General features: G+C 37.8%; 1 protein-coding gene across 2 annotated transcripts in view; it reads left to right on the top strand.

Moving 5' to 3' along the window:
• Gli (carboxyl ester lipase-like protein Gli) overlaps positions 1-16,913 on the top strand; it is a 36,689-nt gene that overhangs the window by 7,560 nt on the left and 12,216 nt on the right. For both annotated transcript variants that reach the window (XM_089650576.1, XM_089650577.1), the window contains exons 2-5: positions 5,435-5,587; positions 11,597-11,734; positions 13,138-13,284; positions 15,976-16,129. In XM_089650576.1, coding sequence (XP_089506702.1) covers positions 5,435-5,587; positions 11,597-11,734; positions 13,138-13,284; positions 15,976-16,129 — 592 coding nt within the window. The remainder of the gene's footprint in view (positions 1-5,434; positions 5,588-11,596; positions 11,735-13,137; positions 13,285-15,975; positions 16,130-16,913) is intronic.

Consider the following 16,913-nt stretch of genomic DNA (forward strand, 5'->3'; position numbering starts at 1 on the left):
GCGTTTCGCGGCATTTGCGGTTGCTGCGTTCCTTTCCCATAAGTTGAGGTTCAGCTCGGCAGTTCGGCTCGCGTGTGTATACGTAGCATTAGAAGCAATCGTACATCACTATTGACTAGCTGCATTTGTAATTATTTCCATTCTGATAATACGAGGCTATCCGCTGATCAATTCCGGGAAGACTGTAATTTTATCAGTAGATACATTCATAAGTTGCTTTATTCATCTGCCATTGATTGCACGCCATAGGCCACAATTTGCTAGTGTCATGGTGAATCACAACTACTAACGGGTTGGATGAGAATGTAATAAACTCGGTAATTGAATTAACTCCTTTATGGTGAGATACGACGGATTTCCTTGGGCGTCACAGCCTGACGAACTCACCGCGAAAACTCGCTTGACCACAAATAAACAACATTTTGCTGAGAAATTATTATGTGATTATTCAGCATGCAATGCAAGTACTTTTTAACTCAGATTACTAATTTGGTTTTCGCAACCGCAAAAAAACAAATTGTTTTAAAAATAAATGTAATCATTCATCGTACATCACTAGATTTCCTAATCCCTAGACACCAACCTCTGTACGAAATTTCAGCGGATTTTACCCTGTAACCTCTAATCATCTATTTGGCGATATGTACCTATCGATATATATATACCGTGATCATTTTGAACCTATGTGTATGAAACAGAAATATACTCATACATCGTACATCAGCAGATTCCATAATCCCTAAACAGTAGACACCAGCTTCTACGAAATTTCAACGGATTTCGCCCTGTAACCTGTCGAATTTGGCAGCCATCTCTGGTCCGGAGCCCCTAAATACCTGAAAAAACCCTTGACTCTGTGCAAAAACGGGCGGTCCGTTTGATAGATTCCCCAATCTTAACAAACGGACTGCAATCTTTAGAGCACAGGCGTCAGGTAGGTATGCTGTCCTTGTTCTATCGGTATTACAATGAAAGATGCTCTGAGGAACTAGCGTCATTGATCCCTTCGGCACCGGTGCGTAGTCGGGACACACGCCAAACGCGCGCCCAACATTTGTACACGGTTGACATTTATCACATGAGAACGGGTCGCTTCTACGATTCGTTCTTAAGTTCAACAGCTCGGCTGTGGAACGAACTGCCGGCCTCTGTGTTTCCTCCCTCCTACAACATGGGACTCTTCAAGACCCATGTTCACTCCTTCCTCTCCACAAAAAGACCCTCCACACAGCATCCCCAAAGATGACATAGGCCCTGAGGGAAATTATTTTCTTCAGGGCCTCCTGTGTGGAGTTAATATAAAAAAAAATATATATTTATAACAAAAAAGTCACCGATTTGTCGATATGTATGCCGTGATAATTTTGAACCCCCTGTGTGTGACATAGAAATATACTCACACATTGTGCATCACTATATTCCCTAGACACCAATCTCTGTGCGAAATTTCAATGGATTTTTCCCTGTAACCTGTAGTCACCGATTTGTCGATATGTATGCCGTGATAATTTTGAACCCCCTGTGTGTGACATAGAAATATACTCACACATTGTGCATCACTATATTCCCTAGACACCAATCTCTGTGCGAAATTTCAATGGATTTTTCCCTGTAACCTGTAGTCACCGATTTGTCTATATGTATGCCGTGATAATTTTGAACCCCCTGTGTGTGACATAGAAATATACTCACACATTGTGCATCACTATATTCCCTAGACACCAATCTCTGTGCGAAATTTCAATGGATTTTTCCCTGTAACCTGTAGTCACCGATTTGTCGATATGTATGCCGTGATAATTTTGAACCCCCTGTGTGTGACATAGAAATATACTCACACATCGTGCGTCACTATATTCCCTAGACACCAATCTCTGTGCGAAATTTCAATGGATTTTTCCTTGTAACCTGTAATCACTGATTTGTCGATAAGTATGTCGTGATTAGATAATTTTGGACCTCTGTATGAAATGTCAGCGGATTTTGCACTGTAACCTGTAGTCTCCGATTTGTCAATATTTATGTAAGTCGTGATATTTTTGAGCCTTCGGCAGATTTTTCCCTGTAAACCATATTAATCGATTTGTCGATATGTACGCTGTGATAATTTTGAACCTCTGTACGAAATTTCAGCGAATTTTGCCCTGTGACCTGTAATCACTGATTTATTATGTATACCGTGATAATTTTGGACCTCGGTACGAAATTTCAGCGAATTTTAACCTCCTATAATCATCGTTGTCGATATTTATTTATTTATTACACGCCCTAGTGGGCTTTTCTTTAAAAAAAATACAAGCATTTTGTATTAGAGTAAACACTTAAAAATTAATACAATAAAGAAGAATGTAAACATAATGGCAAAAATGAATCCTCACGCATATAATTGAATTTAAAAGATTCAACAAAACAAAATAGTAGAAGCGGAGAAGTTATATGGGTACATAGGTCTATTTGTGTCTAGAAGAATAAAAGTGATAGAATATACAACATTTATACTGATTAGTTTTCAAATTAAATATATCACCCAGATCAGAATATTTGTTTCCGAGATTGTGAAGTCTTGGAATCGGAGAATTTTGGTAAGCTAGTGTCCTGGTGTTATTGAAGTAAAAAGGTAAGAAATGTCGGCTTTATTTTTTAGGAACATGGATATTGATACATTGAAGTAATTCTGGACAGTCAATTTTAAAATGTAGTATTCTTTGTAACAGTATTAAATCTGTGCTTATTCTTCTTTCTGAAAGTTTCAATAGAGACATTTTATCCAAGAGGTAATTGTAATTTATGTTTTGTATAGGAATATGCAATTTATAATTTATAAACCTTAGAAACTTCCGTTGAATCTTTTCAATGTTATCTGAATGAATATTGAAAAATGGAGACCATAACGTAGAGTTATACTCAAGTTGGCATCTGACAAGGGTTTTATATAACATAATAAATGTTCCTAAATTATTGAAATCTTTTGCAGCTCTCAAAACAAAGCCAAGAGTCTTTAGGGCCTTGTTGATAATATTATTAATATGACCTAGGTATGCCGTGATAATTTTGGACCTCGGTACGAAATTTCAGCGAATTTTACCCTCCTGTAATCAACGTTGTCGATATGTGTGCCGTGATAATTTTGGACCTCGGTACGAAATTTCAGCGAATTTTACCCTCCTGTAATCACCGTTGTCGATATATATGCCGTGATAATTTTGGACCTCGGTACGAAATTTCAGCGAATTTTGCCCTGTGACCTGTAATCACTGATTTATTATGCACACCGTGATAATTTTGGAAAGATACTAGAATTTAAGACATTACTTGACTATCGTGTACGTACATCTAACTAATTCGTGCAAATAAAGTCCTGTCAGTCCTTGATAAGTACAGAATTATGTTCAATGCAAATCATCAAATAAATCTTATCTATTTACATAAAAATATAATATTTCCATATTTATCTAAATACCTTGTCGAAAAAAATGATCCCATATGTATACAGTACATACCTACTTACCTGTAGATAAAAAATACAGATAATTGCATAGTGATTAATTTTTTGGGTTACTATGCCGTGTTACACTTCTTTCTTATTTTGCCAACGTTTCGGACAGCATCAGGGCAGATGTGTAAATAACCGTGCAGCGCGTTAATCCTCTTAGGGCCAGTATTTTAGTATAATAATTATTTAAATTAATGAGTTTTTCGGCGTTTACTTTTGGTAAGGACACCAAGAACTATTAAGCTTAGCCCTATCATCTCTATTAATATTAATGGGTGTTTGTGGATTTCAATTTATTATTTTTTATAATATTGATTATCAAATTTACAGGTTTCAAGTTTCAATTGTCTCAGTAATTAGGCGTGCTCGATGTGTTTTGTGTCTTCCCAGATCTTTGGGAACAATTGCAATGTAATGGCCGGTTTAGATGTAGATTCACGCCGAATCCCATCATCATCCATCGCAGAAAATAATCAGGATATGGGTAAAAACACAAGGTACGCGTAAAGTGTGACGCAACTGCTGTCCGAAAGTACATCCCATCTAAAGGGTAGAAAATGTCCTCTACCTTTTTCGTGCGTACAGTTCCTCTATTTTCTCTTAAAAAATAAACAGTAAAATATCTTCAAATTGGAAATAGGGAATGGAAAGGAAACGAAATTAATAATGATTGTGTTAGTGGGAATTGACACACTTTTTGTTTGCTTTGTTAGTGGTTCGGAAGAGCTCCCGTCGGAGGACGATTTCTTGACAATTATTACTTACTAGACTTGTCTGACCCGTATAATTATCAACGATATAATATTTCGATAATAATGATGTATGGTGGTCTGTACTCCGTACAGACTTTTTTTAACCGCGAGCTATAACGAGTTCGGTAGAAAACGAAAGCGGAAATGACGAGATGTCGAGCCATGAGTGCTATATGAGTGCCATGACTGCGATGTGTCAGTGTGGTGGCGCAATCACAATGTGTTATGGACATTTAATGGTCGTATTTATTATGCTCTATGTTTGGGCGTACCTATCAATTCATGTCATTTTAATAGAATATTGGAACATTAATACAAGATAAAAAAATATTCCATTAATTATTAGATAACTAGACATACGCGCCGTTTTGTATCGACATGCCATGGACAACAGTGAGATCGAATTAATTAAACCTTGGAGTCTTGTAGCAGTCTATGATGGCCTCCGCGGTCGTGGGGTAAGGCTCTCGACTAGTAAGGAGCGGAGATCGCGTGTTCAATTCCCGGCGTGCGCAAGTAAATTTTATTTGATTAATTTATGTTATTTTTCAATTTACTCATTAAAAATAATATATAGTACATTTATGGCACGTTCTAGAGTGGAAGATACTCTGAGTGTCGTCCTGGTGTAAGACCACCATTCGTAATTAAAATGTTGCATGAATGTCTTTGGTCATGTTTACTGACCAGATCTGAATAGACAGGTTCTCCACCCCCCCTCCCCCCTTCCTCCTCCATCTCCTTCCCCTCCCCGCTGCCATCATCGTCAATACCCCAATTGGGGAAGCCATAGTCACTGGCTCCAGACGGTTGGGAGCAGTTGGGACTCTTCTGCAGTTTCACATCATTTTTTCACGTAAAGTTTTGTACAAGTTGATAATAATTGTACGGGCAATGGGCAAGTAATGTTGTGTTTAAAATTTGTGATGGGCTGTCATCGTAATCTCCAATAGAATGATACTATTCTTCACTCACACACAGACAACAAAAAAAAGGAAGACAGACGATCCTGTCGACTTTTTATAGGTGTCTGCTGAAACCCTGCGAATAATCATTTGGTCAATTCGCTTTACAATTGAATTGTGAACTGAACGACCTCGTTTAATTATTTGTTTTATTCGCAAATCGTTTCGAATCACACATGTGGCAAAGCTGTTAATTGTAATGAATATGAATTGTATGATTTCAGCCCCCTGTGGACCCCAATAACCCAGACGCCGTATTCCCTGGAGTTCTGGCGGGCTGGCGTGAGGACCTGCAGGGCAAGGAGCGCAGGGATTCTCGCCAGCTGCCCAGGGACGTCTTCGTCACAACCAACTACGGACAGGTGCAGGGCTTCAAGGTGAGTCCCCTACCATTTTACTATACAACCCTCATTTTACCTTATTTATTGACTCCTCCGAGTGGTCATCGGGGGCCGCGATTATGTCCATGGTTCTGCCACTGAGAGCTATGGCGTAATGGAGCTATCACTGGTACGCCACTACTTTTGGTACTTATTAATTTCATGTCAATCATGCCTGACTACAGGTTAAATGCTATATTATATAACTGCTGATCGGGGTTTGAGTGACAGTAAACAGGCAGCCATCACAGTGATGATTTTCAAGCTAGCACAAAACTAACCTCACCTGGTTTTAGCATAATCGACCGAATATTAGCAGTAAAAACCTACTTTCTGAGTTCAGTTAGGGGTTCTTGTAAGATTGAAGGAAAATAAAGAAAGGAAGGAGAAAAAACATACACAAAAAAGCATTTTTTTTCTTTCTGAATGTGTACTACTTATTTAAGGGCCATCTCAAAACATTTTTCGAAACTTTACGCCGATAGATGGTGTTATTTTCAATATCGTCTAATAAAACACTTTTAACACGTTATGCTTTATAATATTGAGATGAATTATTGGTTTGCGAACGTATATAAGTAATATTAATCTGTATAAATTTTTTATGGTACCTATAATTACATAATCGTAGAAAACGGCTGAAAAATACACAATTTCATTGCAAAAAATACGTACAAAAGACATTTCACGCAGCTCCGCGCGCGTTGGTACAGGAAATTTTTATTTACCCAACCAAAACCATTTGCGAAAAAGACTCCATTTCAAAAAATTTACGATGTTTCGCATGAGTATGAAAGAGACACGAGATAGAGGTTTGTTCAATTCACTAAACTAAATCAATGCCTGGGAAGATTAAATAATTTATAAAAGGAGCCGGCTAGGAACAACGGTATGTGTGCCGGGAGCTGGCGTTAACTGGACCTTTTTTTTAAAGGCCGCTTTTGCTAAATGAACATAATCATACCAAGCGATGTAGGTATATACCTACATAGTAACCATGTATTCGCGCTTTTGCTTGCTCACAAATATTTCGCGAATAAGTCAAAAGGTTACACTTTTTCTTACATTTCTATGGGGCGCATTCATCAAACCAACGAAGTGGTTAGAATTGCCAGACGGAGAAACAAATTTGTCATATGCATAAGTCAGAAAGGGCTCTCGTAATATCAAGCATCTAAATAATATAGGCATTGTTTTGAAATCAGCTCGCCACGTGCGTCGTAATATATGAGTGTCCACAAAGACGATGCCTACAGTGTGCATATGAAGTCGCCTTTTCACATTAAAAAACTTTTTGTATTTTGTAAATGGGTATATTTTATTTTCACAAATGACAAACATGTCATGTAAATAATAGTAAATCCTTTATAGGGCAGAAAGGTGATTGAAAAAAAAAACTTTTTGTACAAATATCTTATACACGGTGTCCATAAACTAGTTGTAAAACTGCCATCACAGTAAGCGGAAAGCGTTGCCTGGGTCGTGATGGAGGAATTAGCCAGCTGTGGAATTGAACTCACGATGCCTGGCGGGAACGACGATAGTAAAAGATTTTTTATTTACTTATTTATTTATTTTTTATTCTTTTCACATATTCTGTCCATATTTCTTTTTTTTGTAAGATCCTTTTTCTTTCAATGTTTGTTTTAATATTTTGTCCGATAGCTTGAATTGGTCTACTTTGTCCAATTAATTCATCATCTTTCTCACAGAGAAGCAGTCCTGGATTTCTCCACAAAAATTAATTTTAGGGGTCTCGTCATTCGAACACTTGTTTTCTTTATTTCCGCGCCAGTGTTTGTGGGAACTAAAAGATATAATATAAAGGCATTAAAGGAGTATAATTTTTGAGCAACATTAAATATGAATCACCCTATACCAAACGAGCGACATGGGTCATAAAATAACAAGCGTGATGGTTAGTTAGTTAGGTAGGTACCGAGAAAATATTTAAAAAATAATAAAATATTTTGAAATAATTTCATAATACTTACCTGTATTCCGATTCGCCGTGCTGACGTTTCATCCCGTTCGCACTTAAGCTGCTGCCACACGCAAAGCTCACATCAACAGATAATATAAAGCACAATAGCGCTCGCCATACAATCCCATACAGACCCGACACACGTAAAAATATAACGCGCTATAAGTGTGGTTCTGAACTTCGCTAACCGAATTTATTTTACGTAACCGCTCCCGACGCGATATTTGAAAAGTTATGCGTCCCCCTCTCCGCCGTAAAAAGGAGAGGGGGTCATTTTAAATTACGGAGCTACCAACTAAGTTCCGTGTTCCCTTTGACAGCCATGACATAAGGAGCCTAATAATGCATTTCTTATTTATTATGTTAGCTCATATCGTCATGTGTGCTAGTAAATTTAGGAACATAAAAAAAACTTTATTTGGAAAACATACTTAACATATATTTAAAATATAAATATAATCAATATTTGAATTTGAAGTAAACAAATTTTCGCCCTTTCAAAATTAATCATATTTTTAATCTCAGTATGTTTATATGGTAATATCATTCGGTTTTTTGATAAAGTTGGACGGCTTGGACGAAAGTTGAGCTTATTTTACAATAATTTATTATATGTCGCTTTCGTCGATCGGCGTGCGAACTGCGAATTTCCTGATTCGACGGAGAGGTTATGTCAGGTTATGTGAAAATGCGCTATTTACGCGCAGATTGTTTAAAATCTAAAAAGTTTTTTAAATAGCATTTATAACTATATAGTTGGCGGCATCTTCATCTGAGGATGAGCTGTCCAACAGATCCAGCAATAGGCGACAAGTATCATCCATTTCGAAAACGTGCTCAAGCTGTCAGTAAGTAAAGTTGTCACTTTGACAAATGAAATTATGTTCCTCGGCCGCTCTCGAATTCAACTGACCCCCTCTCCTACCATAGGAAGAAATATTTGATAGCGTCGTGTGTCGGTAGAAAAGATGATGCGCTGTACATTAACTTTTGATGTGAGCTTTGCGTGTGGCAGCAGCTTTAGTCTTGGATTCACTCTTTTCCCGGAATACTGATGATTCTTATAAAGGGCACGCCTCATTTTTATGGAATAACAATGCTGTACAAAATCGAAAAAAGTCACTTCAAACCGCGGCAGACAATGACTGTTGTAGCCCAGCTACACTACTCGCGAAGTTGATCGAAGTTGACCGAATACGATAGTGTGGGCACGAACTTCGCTTTGCTTCGGTCATCTTCGCTTCGCTTCGCTTCGCTTCGCCCGACTTCCGATTGTTGTCGGTAAATGCGCCCGAGTCAAAGGACTCGAAGTTCGAACACGAAGTGTCTGCCCACACTACTCGGTTCACTAGTTCACTTCAGTTCGCTTCGAGACGTCGTGTTTGGTGGTTGTGCGTGCGCAGAGTCATAGTGACTATACGTAATAAAATATGGCTTCTACACTGTGGTCACAGGACCTAATTTTTTTGTTCCTAGAAACACTCCAATCCGAGGCGGTTATTTGGGACCCAATTGAAAGGGACCATAAAGATAACTAACTAACTAACTAACCTTGAATAAACTTGACGGCCGGCATAGTCCAGTGGTAACGCATTGGACTGCCATTCCGAAGGTCGCGGGTTCGAACCCGGCGTGCGCAAATAAATTTTATTTGATTGATTTGTGTTATTTCACAATTAATTAATTAAAATAATATATAGTATATTTGCGGCACGTTCCAGAGTGGAAGATACTACCAGTATCGCCCTGGTGTAAGACCACCATTCAGAATTGAAACGTTGCTCCAAATGGCTTAAGCCGTGTTTAGTGACTAGATCTGAATAGCCAGGTACTTCCCCACCTTCCTCTTTCCCTTCCCCACTTACCTTCAGCCTCACAACATCCCCCAATTGGGGATGCCATAGTCTCACTGGCTCCAGACGGGAGCAGTTGGGACTCTTGTGAGGTATTCACTATAAAAAAAAAAATAAAAAAAAATAACCATCACGCCGTTTCCCCGCAGGGGTAGGCAGAGAGGACGGACCGCCAAACAACTCGGTCTTGGCACACACTCCTTGCCTCATTCACATTCATACATCGTCTCATACATACTCTTCTATTATTCTGACATGGCCCGACTCGAGTATCTGATTCACTTGATCGTGCCATGTCTTCCTCGGGCGTCCCCGACTTCTGCTACCATTCACATTTGCATCATATATCCTCCTTACACTCCTATCTTCGCTCATTCGCTCTACATGCCCAAACCATCTAAGCGTCCCTTTCTTAATCTTACTCATTACGCTTACATCAGCCTTGCCCTCTTTGCGGATCTCCACATTCCTCACACGATCAAACATGGTTTTACCACACATACGCCCTTGAGGTGATTTTTCACAAAAACGGCGCTTTACAAATTATCCAATTATTATTATTATTATTATTATACGCCTCAGGGATCTCATTTCAACAGCATTTAATCTACTTTCATCCTTTATTTGCCACTTGAACGTCCATATTGCCTAGTGCACGGACTCCGAGAGACTGAGCTACTCGCGAAGTTGCACGAGTGTGTGGGCACGCACTTCGGACTTCGGCTAACTTCGTCGAGGACTTCGTCGAAGCGCCGAAGCGAGTAGTGTAGCGGCCGCTCAAATGAATGAGAGAATGTGAATTGGCGGGCGTCTAGCTAGTGATAGTTACAGATTTAAGAAAGTTCTAAATAATTACAACCGCTCTCACTATAATTATTATACAGTTAATTTTGCCTTTTTTACTGCGTGCCAAAACCGCAAATGTTCCTTGCGACGAGTAATACTGGAACATTCGTAAAAAAGCAAAACGAACATTCTATCAGAATAACAAATCAAGCCGCGCAAATTGACATTTTTACTACAAATTTACTGACCACTTTAACACCGTAGGAATGGGCTAATAGCGTGCACGTGAAACATATGGCTCGCACATATGTTTGTCTCCTTCTAACACGGATTCGGGCATTTCGGCTGGCGGTGCCCGCATAAAATAATTACTTTTGTTAATTTAATTACTTGGTTATTATAAGTGATAGAACAGTGAAATTTTCGTTCGCGATAAACTCATTACGAGTATTATTTTTCGGTACTAAAATAAATAAAATATTATCTATAGTTTTCAAATGTGGCTGAAAAATAGATTGTATGGGAATTGTCACATCTGTTTCACCTTAATACTAACCTGGGTATAAAATCATATTATTTTAATTTTTAACCCGCAACTGTAGGCCAAAAGGAAATCTCTTACCATTTTGTCCCTCAGATCGTAGATATGTAAAAATTTCCCAGTTATCTCTACTGACTTCCTCGTTACTGTCATATAACCTGATTGTGGTCTGTTTAATTATTTTTGAGCTGGATGTGGCTTTAGTTTGTGGTTTGAAAAGAACAACTAAATATACATTTTTTTAAACTGTTAGTTCAGCTACAAGATAACTCTTGTGTAGATAGATCTTAAAGGTTATATAAATATATATTCTTATCCAATAGAGGTCAGTAATATATAGGATCGTCCATCTATGATGGGTACCAACATACAGGGAGCTGTGAGGTTTTGAGAAACTTTCAGAGAGATTTTGAGAGCATAATAGTAAGGACGTTAGTTTCCAGGTCCAGGCCATCCTATACACTGTTCCTGATTATAAGAGTCTATATTATAAATAAAGACATACCGTCTCACTAATTAGATTCATACATGCCCATTTAACGTTGGTGTGGTAAAGCGGGCATCGAACCTGGTTTAAGACAGTTTTAACCAAAAAAACGCCATGGTAATAAGTAAAGTTTTCCACTCGTCTGACACGCCGCGTAATATTTACCCCACACTTTTTAGTAAGGCTGATAGTGTTTTATTGTGAAAAATGAGTTATTATTTCAAGAATCCATTCACAACAAAAACTTTAAAGATAATAATAAGATTAACTTTAATACAGATAAGCAGATAATTGAGATGAAGTATTATGATATAATTGATTACTTAAAAAATGTGTTTTGTTTATCAATATTCAGGTGTACATGTATGATAATCCAGACCCTGACTCCGGCTACCGGCCCTGGGCCACACCGGTGGAGAGGATCCACGGAGAGGTCAGCACCTTCCTTGGGATCCCTTATGCCATTCCTCCCGTGCTTGAAGGCAGGTTCAAGGTAAGAAAAACTACTCTGGTCAGTAATACATCATTATCCCTCTTTTAACCTTTCCTTATCTGTGGTGTGTATTTTTTTTAATTTTTTTTTTTTTTATATTTTATTTATTTTATAAAATACAGTATAATTATTTAAATTTACATAGTAAGAACATATTTCAATAAAAATTAACATGTTTACCTTTACAAGAGTCTAAAACTCGTGTGTAAAGGGAAAAAAAATAACTTAACATACATAATTATTATGTAAATAGAAGAAAAAAAGAATCATGAAAACATATAAAGTGAAGAGATTTTAGTTTTTTATACAATAATTTATAAAATAATATAGTGAGATATCATCGTCATTCTAATTCGTTAAATTATTTAAGGTAGTGAAGTTTATTTTATTTTTAAATTTATTATAGTCCGGTTCTAATCTCATCTCTGTCGTTAGTTGATTAAACCACACCACTCCAGTGTACGTGTAATAGTGTTGTGCAAAACTATTACTACACATTGCTTCTAATAACTTTAATAACTCTATAAATATATTAAATTCTGGGTTCAGATTTTATACATAGTTTTCAAATTCAATTAAAAATCGGTACACCAATACAATCAACCGTGTGACAATGCTACGCAAAGAGTGTGCGAGGAAATGACACGCTATTGATGTCCCGCTTTAACTCGCTATGCGGGAACATGAGAAATCCACACGTCCGCAGTTGTATTTTTATTTAGACCATCGATACCTACGACCGCATAGTGTGTGTGTGCTAGCACTGCTAACCGCCGGCCAGTTGATCGCGAACCGTCGTTAGACGTGGACCCCACGCACGTTTTTTTAGCATCTGCCGATGGTTTTTTCATGTTTTCAGCAATTAAATTTCAATTATTATCACTTCTGACATGAAATATAATAAACATCAGCGATTAGCTATGAATATTCATATTTTTCCGATATTAAATCACTTATTTTGAGATGTGTATTGACTACACAGCACCGGAATGCGTGGATTTGTTTTAGCACAGTAAGGGAAAGGTTAATAAAGACCAGCGAACATAAGCAATATTCTCGCATATTTCCAATAATACCGTTTATGTTTAGAAATTAAACACCGCTAAAATCAGACTTTGTCACTTGATTTGTTTCCTAGATAGATACAGGGATACTCCTACAGGGTCTACAAGCCTTAAATAGATGGCAATTGGACAAGCTAACAAATACAAGGCACTTACCATTAATATTTTATATTTTACCCCTTTAGTGATTGCGGTTTTATCTTAATTGTTTTATAATGATGTGAATATTATTTAAACTAGCCATTTGCTTTCACCTGGTTATGATAAAGAATTTTAAAGTGAGTAAATTTGTTAAAAAAAACACTAATTAAACTTATGATAACTTGGTTATGTTTGCAGCCCCCTCGCCCCCACCGCGGCTGGCAACTGCTGCAGGCCGTGGACTTTGGGCCGGCTTGTCCGCAGCCAGTGCGCTTCACGGGGGCCACAAAAGGCGTGCGGGACATGGACGAAGACTGTCTCTACCTCAATGTCTACTCCCCCAATGTAAGTACATAAATACAGTGCAAACATATTTCGGAAAGCCTTACTCTGCTTATTTCTTAATACACACAAATTATTTAAATACTATGAGAAATAACTATTTACGTCGGGATAGATTTTAAAAATTCAATTTATTTATTAATTATCAACACCGAGATAGGTTTTTTTCTACCCTATTTAGTGCATGAAACTGAAAACTAAATAGAAAGCAAAAAACAACATGTATTTTTTAAATTGCAGATTATGTAGCATAAAAAATAATAATATAATTTAAAAGATGCATTAAAGTTCCATTTTTTTTATCAAAATTGATAATTTCCCTTTTCAGAAGAACTTTTGCTGCCATGTTGGATTTTTTTAGTATTCCGCTTCAACCTAAATATAACCAATTTGGGAGGCGGGTTTGGGTACCGCTGGGAACCATTTATTGGATAACTAACACCTCTGCCATAGGTCACTCCAAGTGGTTTGCTACGTTTGGTGATTTCGCTGGGATGCCCGGGTTCATCAGGTTAGGTGTTTTCAGGATGAGACTGCACACCATGGCAGATCGGGAGTGGCTGGTTTGGGGCGACCCTTCGCCCTATCGAACTGGTCTCTCGACCCATCGCCTTGCGCTGCAGCGGGAGGGACTAATTCATACATCCGTCACTCCTAGACACACTGATCCCTAGATTCCTACCCACCACTCATACCTTTTCCTTCCCGTAACTTCTTCTCCTTCCTTTCCTTAAAAAAGACCCCACACAGCAATCCCAAAGATGACATTGGCCCTGAGGAAAATAATTTCCTTCCTGTGTGTAATTTAAAAAAAACTATACCCAAACCAAGAACCTAATAACCTATTCTATGCATTATTTCCATCTCTCCCCATGTAAATAGTTGTTTCTTGCACTATTAAGTTGAAACTAAAGTGTTACTCCAATAATTTTGGCGTATTTAGCGCTAAACGAAGTAAGGAAACCATACCAAAATTTTAAACCAATATGGTTTTAGAATCTTTGAATATGGCACTCTTCCAAATTGGATTTGTCAATAATAATTACCTAGACTGATTTAGGACTAAGAAAGGGCAGTGCAACGGAAAGACCCAATTAACAGTCTCACTTAATCTGTTAACATCTTAATTGGTTGAACAGTTCAAATTAATCCCCCGAGTCAACTCTCAGCTGACTCAAGACAGTGGGCGCTGAATACATATGTGGCAAATCATATTTTGGCTGCAACATAATGTAGTTGCCTTTATTATGCGCTAGCTGTACCCCGCCACGCCTGGCTGTAGCTTAGTCTGTATGTGCAGATAGAGAAACAATAACCTGTTTTGATTTTACGTCCAACAGATGGCACTGTTTTTCAAAAAAAGCTTGTTCTTACCTGTCACAGGCTACATCTATATAATATAGGTATATAAAAACACATGCGTATTGAATGCAAAGTTGTGTCAAAATTTCGAAGCAATTGGTGAAGAACTTTCGGTGATTTAAGATTTTGAACAAATGAACATTTACATTTTTATTTATATAGATAGATAGACTGTTCCGAATGTTTTCATTGACTATAATATTTATGTACTGTATAGCATTATGTTCATAACATTTCTCTTATGACTAGCAAGGGTCCGGGCTCAATTGATTCAAAAGTATTATTATGAAGTAAAGATTAATATACTCTTACTGTTGTATTATCCATAGAGAATAGAATTAATAGACAAGCCAATCAGGGAAAGGGGAACTAACCTACTGCACGGGAGGCAAAGTGACCGTCCCATTCTTGGTGATTAGTTAATATTAGATTATACAGGCAACTTGCATTGTAATATCACCATTCGGTGCTCAAAAATAAAATCTGCTTATGAATTACTAGTCCTGTGTACAATGGCGCGCAGATTGCTGCCTGCGTAAAAAACTTAACTACATATCCCAAATCATGTAAACGAAAATATCGGGGTTGTTTCCAAAATTTAATATTTTGTTACACTATTTAGTTTAGACACTTGTACAAATGTGTTATAATTTAGGTACCTCTCTCAGTTTCAGCTTTGCAATGCCAGGCGGTTGGTTTAAGAATGAACATTCAGGTCCTGCGCAGAAAAGTCCCATGGACATCGCTGCAAACCTTTGCCTTACTTAAGCGTATTTTACTTTTCTGCGCATGGCCTGGTTATTTCAATATGCGCTCTTTGGTGGTCAATGCACGACTGGTGTCATAGTTTATTGAAAGCATTCTCAAACCTTCCTGGTGCCATGATCACGTGGTTTGCCTCCAGCTCGTCGATATAATACCCAGATTTCATGTCTGGGGAAGTCTATTAATTTGGATGTCTATGGTTGTATTCCTCCGGTTTTATCGTTGGTATGGTAGGACTAGATCGTCTAGATGTTGTTATTAATGGGGTTTGTAGCACATAAGCTGCTCAATGGGTACATTTGCAATCTTAATGTTCTGGAACGTATTACGCTTTATGTCCCCGATTACTTCACCGGAATTGGCTTTCTATTTTTCCAAGAGGTAGGACCAACCTACCAATAATCACGTCGTTGGGGAGAATGACTACACTCTTAAACCACCTTTTTCTGAGGTAGACACTTTTCAAGTGTAATATTATTAGTTGTAAATTTTGTAACATGTAATTGGATGCACTGTTTTCACAATAAATAAATGAATGATAATGACTCTTGTATGGCTTGCTTGCAGACGGCGGCGGGAGTGGCGCAGAAGTACCCAGTGATGGTGTACATCCACGGCGGCGACTTCATTCGAGGGGCTTCCAACTCCTTCCCTGCGCACATCCTGGCCGCCTTCTATAAGGTGGTGGTGGTCTCCATCAACTATCGCCTCGGCGCTCTAGGTAACCATCAACAACTTTGTACTGTCCAAATTACCTGCTACCTACTAAGTACTCCGTAGTTTATAATAGTTGCTACTTTCTCAATTTATATCGACTTCTGGATGAAAATGAAAGCGGCAGATTATAGTGCATACCTACAAAATTTGCTAAAAATTTTGACAGAAGACCCCATTTTGTAAACTTATTAAAAAAATGACAAAACGGAAATGAACAGAAAAATTTGGCAATTGCTAGAATATCCAGGACTAACCGAGATGTCCTAAAACAAAAATAATGAACCCTGGTGACTGATATTTAACCCAGTTTTTGTTTCATCATTTTTCATAACTTTATAACACTTGTTGTAGGTGTGTTGAATTGTCATTTTGACGAGTTATCCTGTCACCGTAAGTAAGATAACCCATACTAATTTGTATGGTGTACAACGCTTGGCGTTCCGAGTCTAGACACGCGGCGAACTACTGAATTTGACATATGAATACTGGTAAATTATTATTTTCGTAAGCTTAATTTTGTGCCTTAAAAAAATAGAAAAAATAACATCAGATTATGGCAATTGTCGTATAATCTAGCAGTGGATTACTGAGCGAGTAATGTATATAAATTTAGTAAATTTAGTATTTCACCACCTCTATGTAGAATATCTATTATTATTTATTTTATTTGTTTTTGTGAATACCTCACAAGAGTCTCAACTGCTCCCAACGTCTGGAACCAGTTAGACTGTGGCATCCCCAATTGGGGTATGTTGTGAGGCTGAAAGGAGTGGGGAGGGGAAGGAGAT

This window comes from Hesperophylax consimilis, chromosome 3 (assembly GCF_061612785.1).
Source record: "Hesperophylax consimilis isolate HC1 chromosome 3, BYU_Hcon_1.0, whole genome shotgun sequence".
NCBI lineage: Eukaryota > Metazoa > Arthropoda > Insecta > Trichoptera > Limnephilidae > Hesperophylax > Hesperophylax consimilis.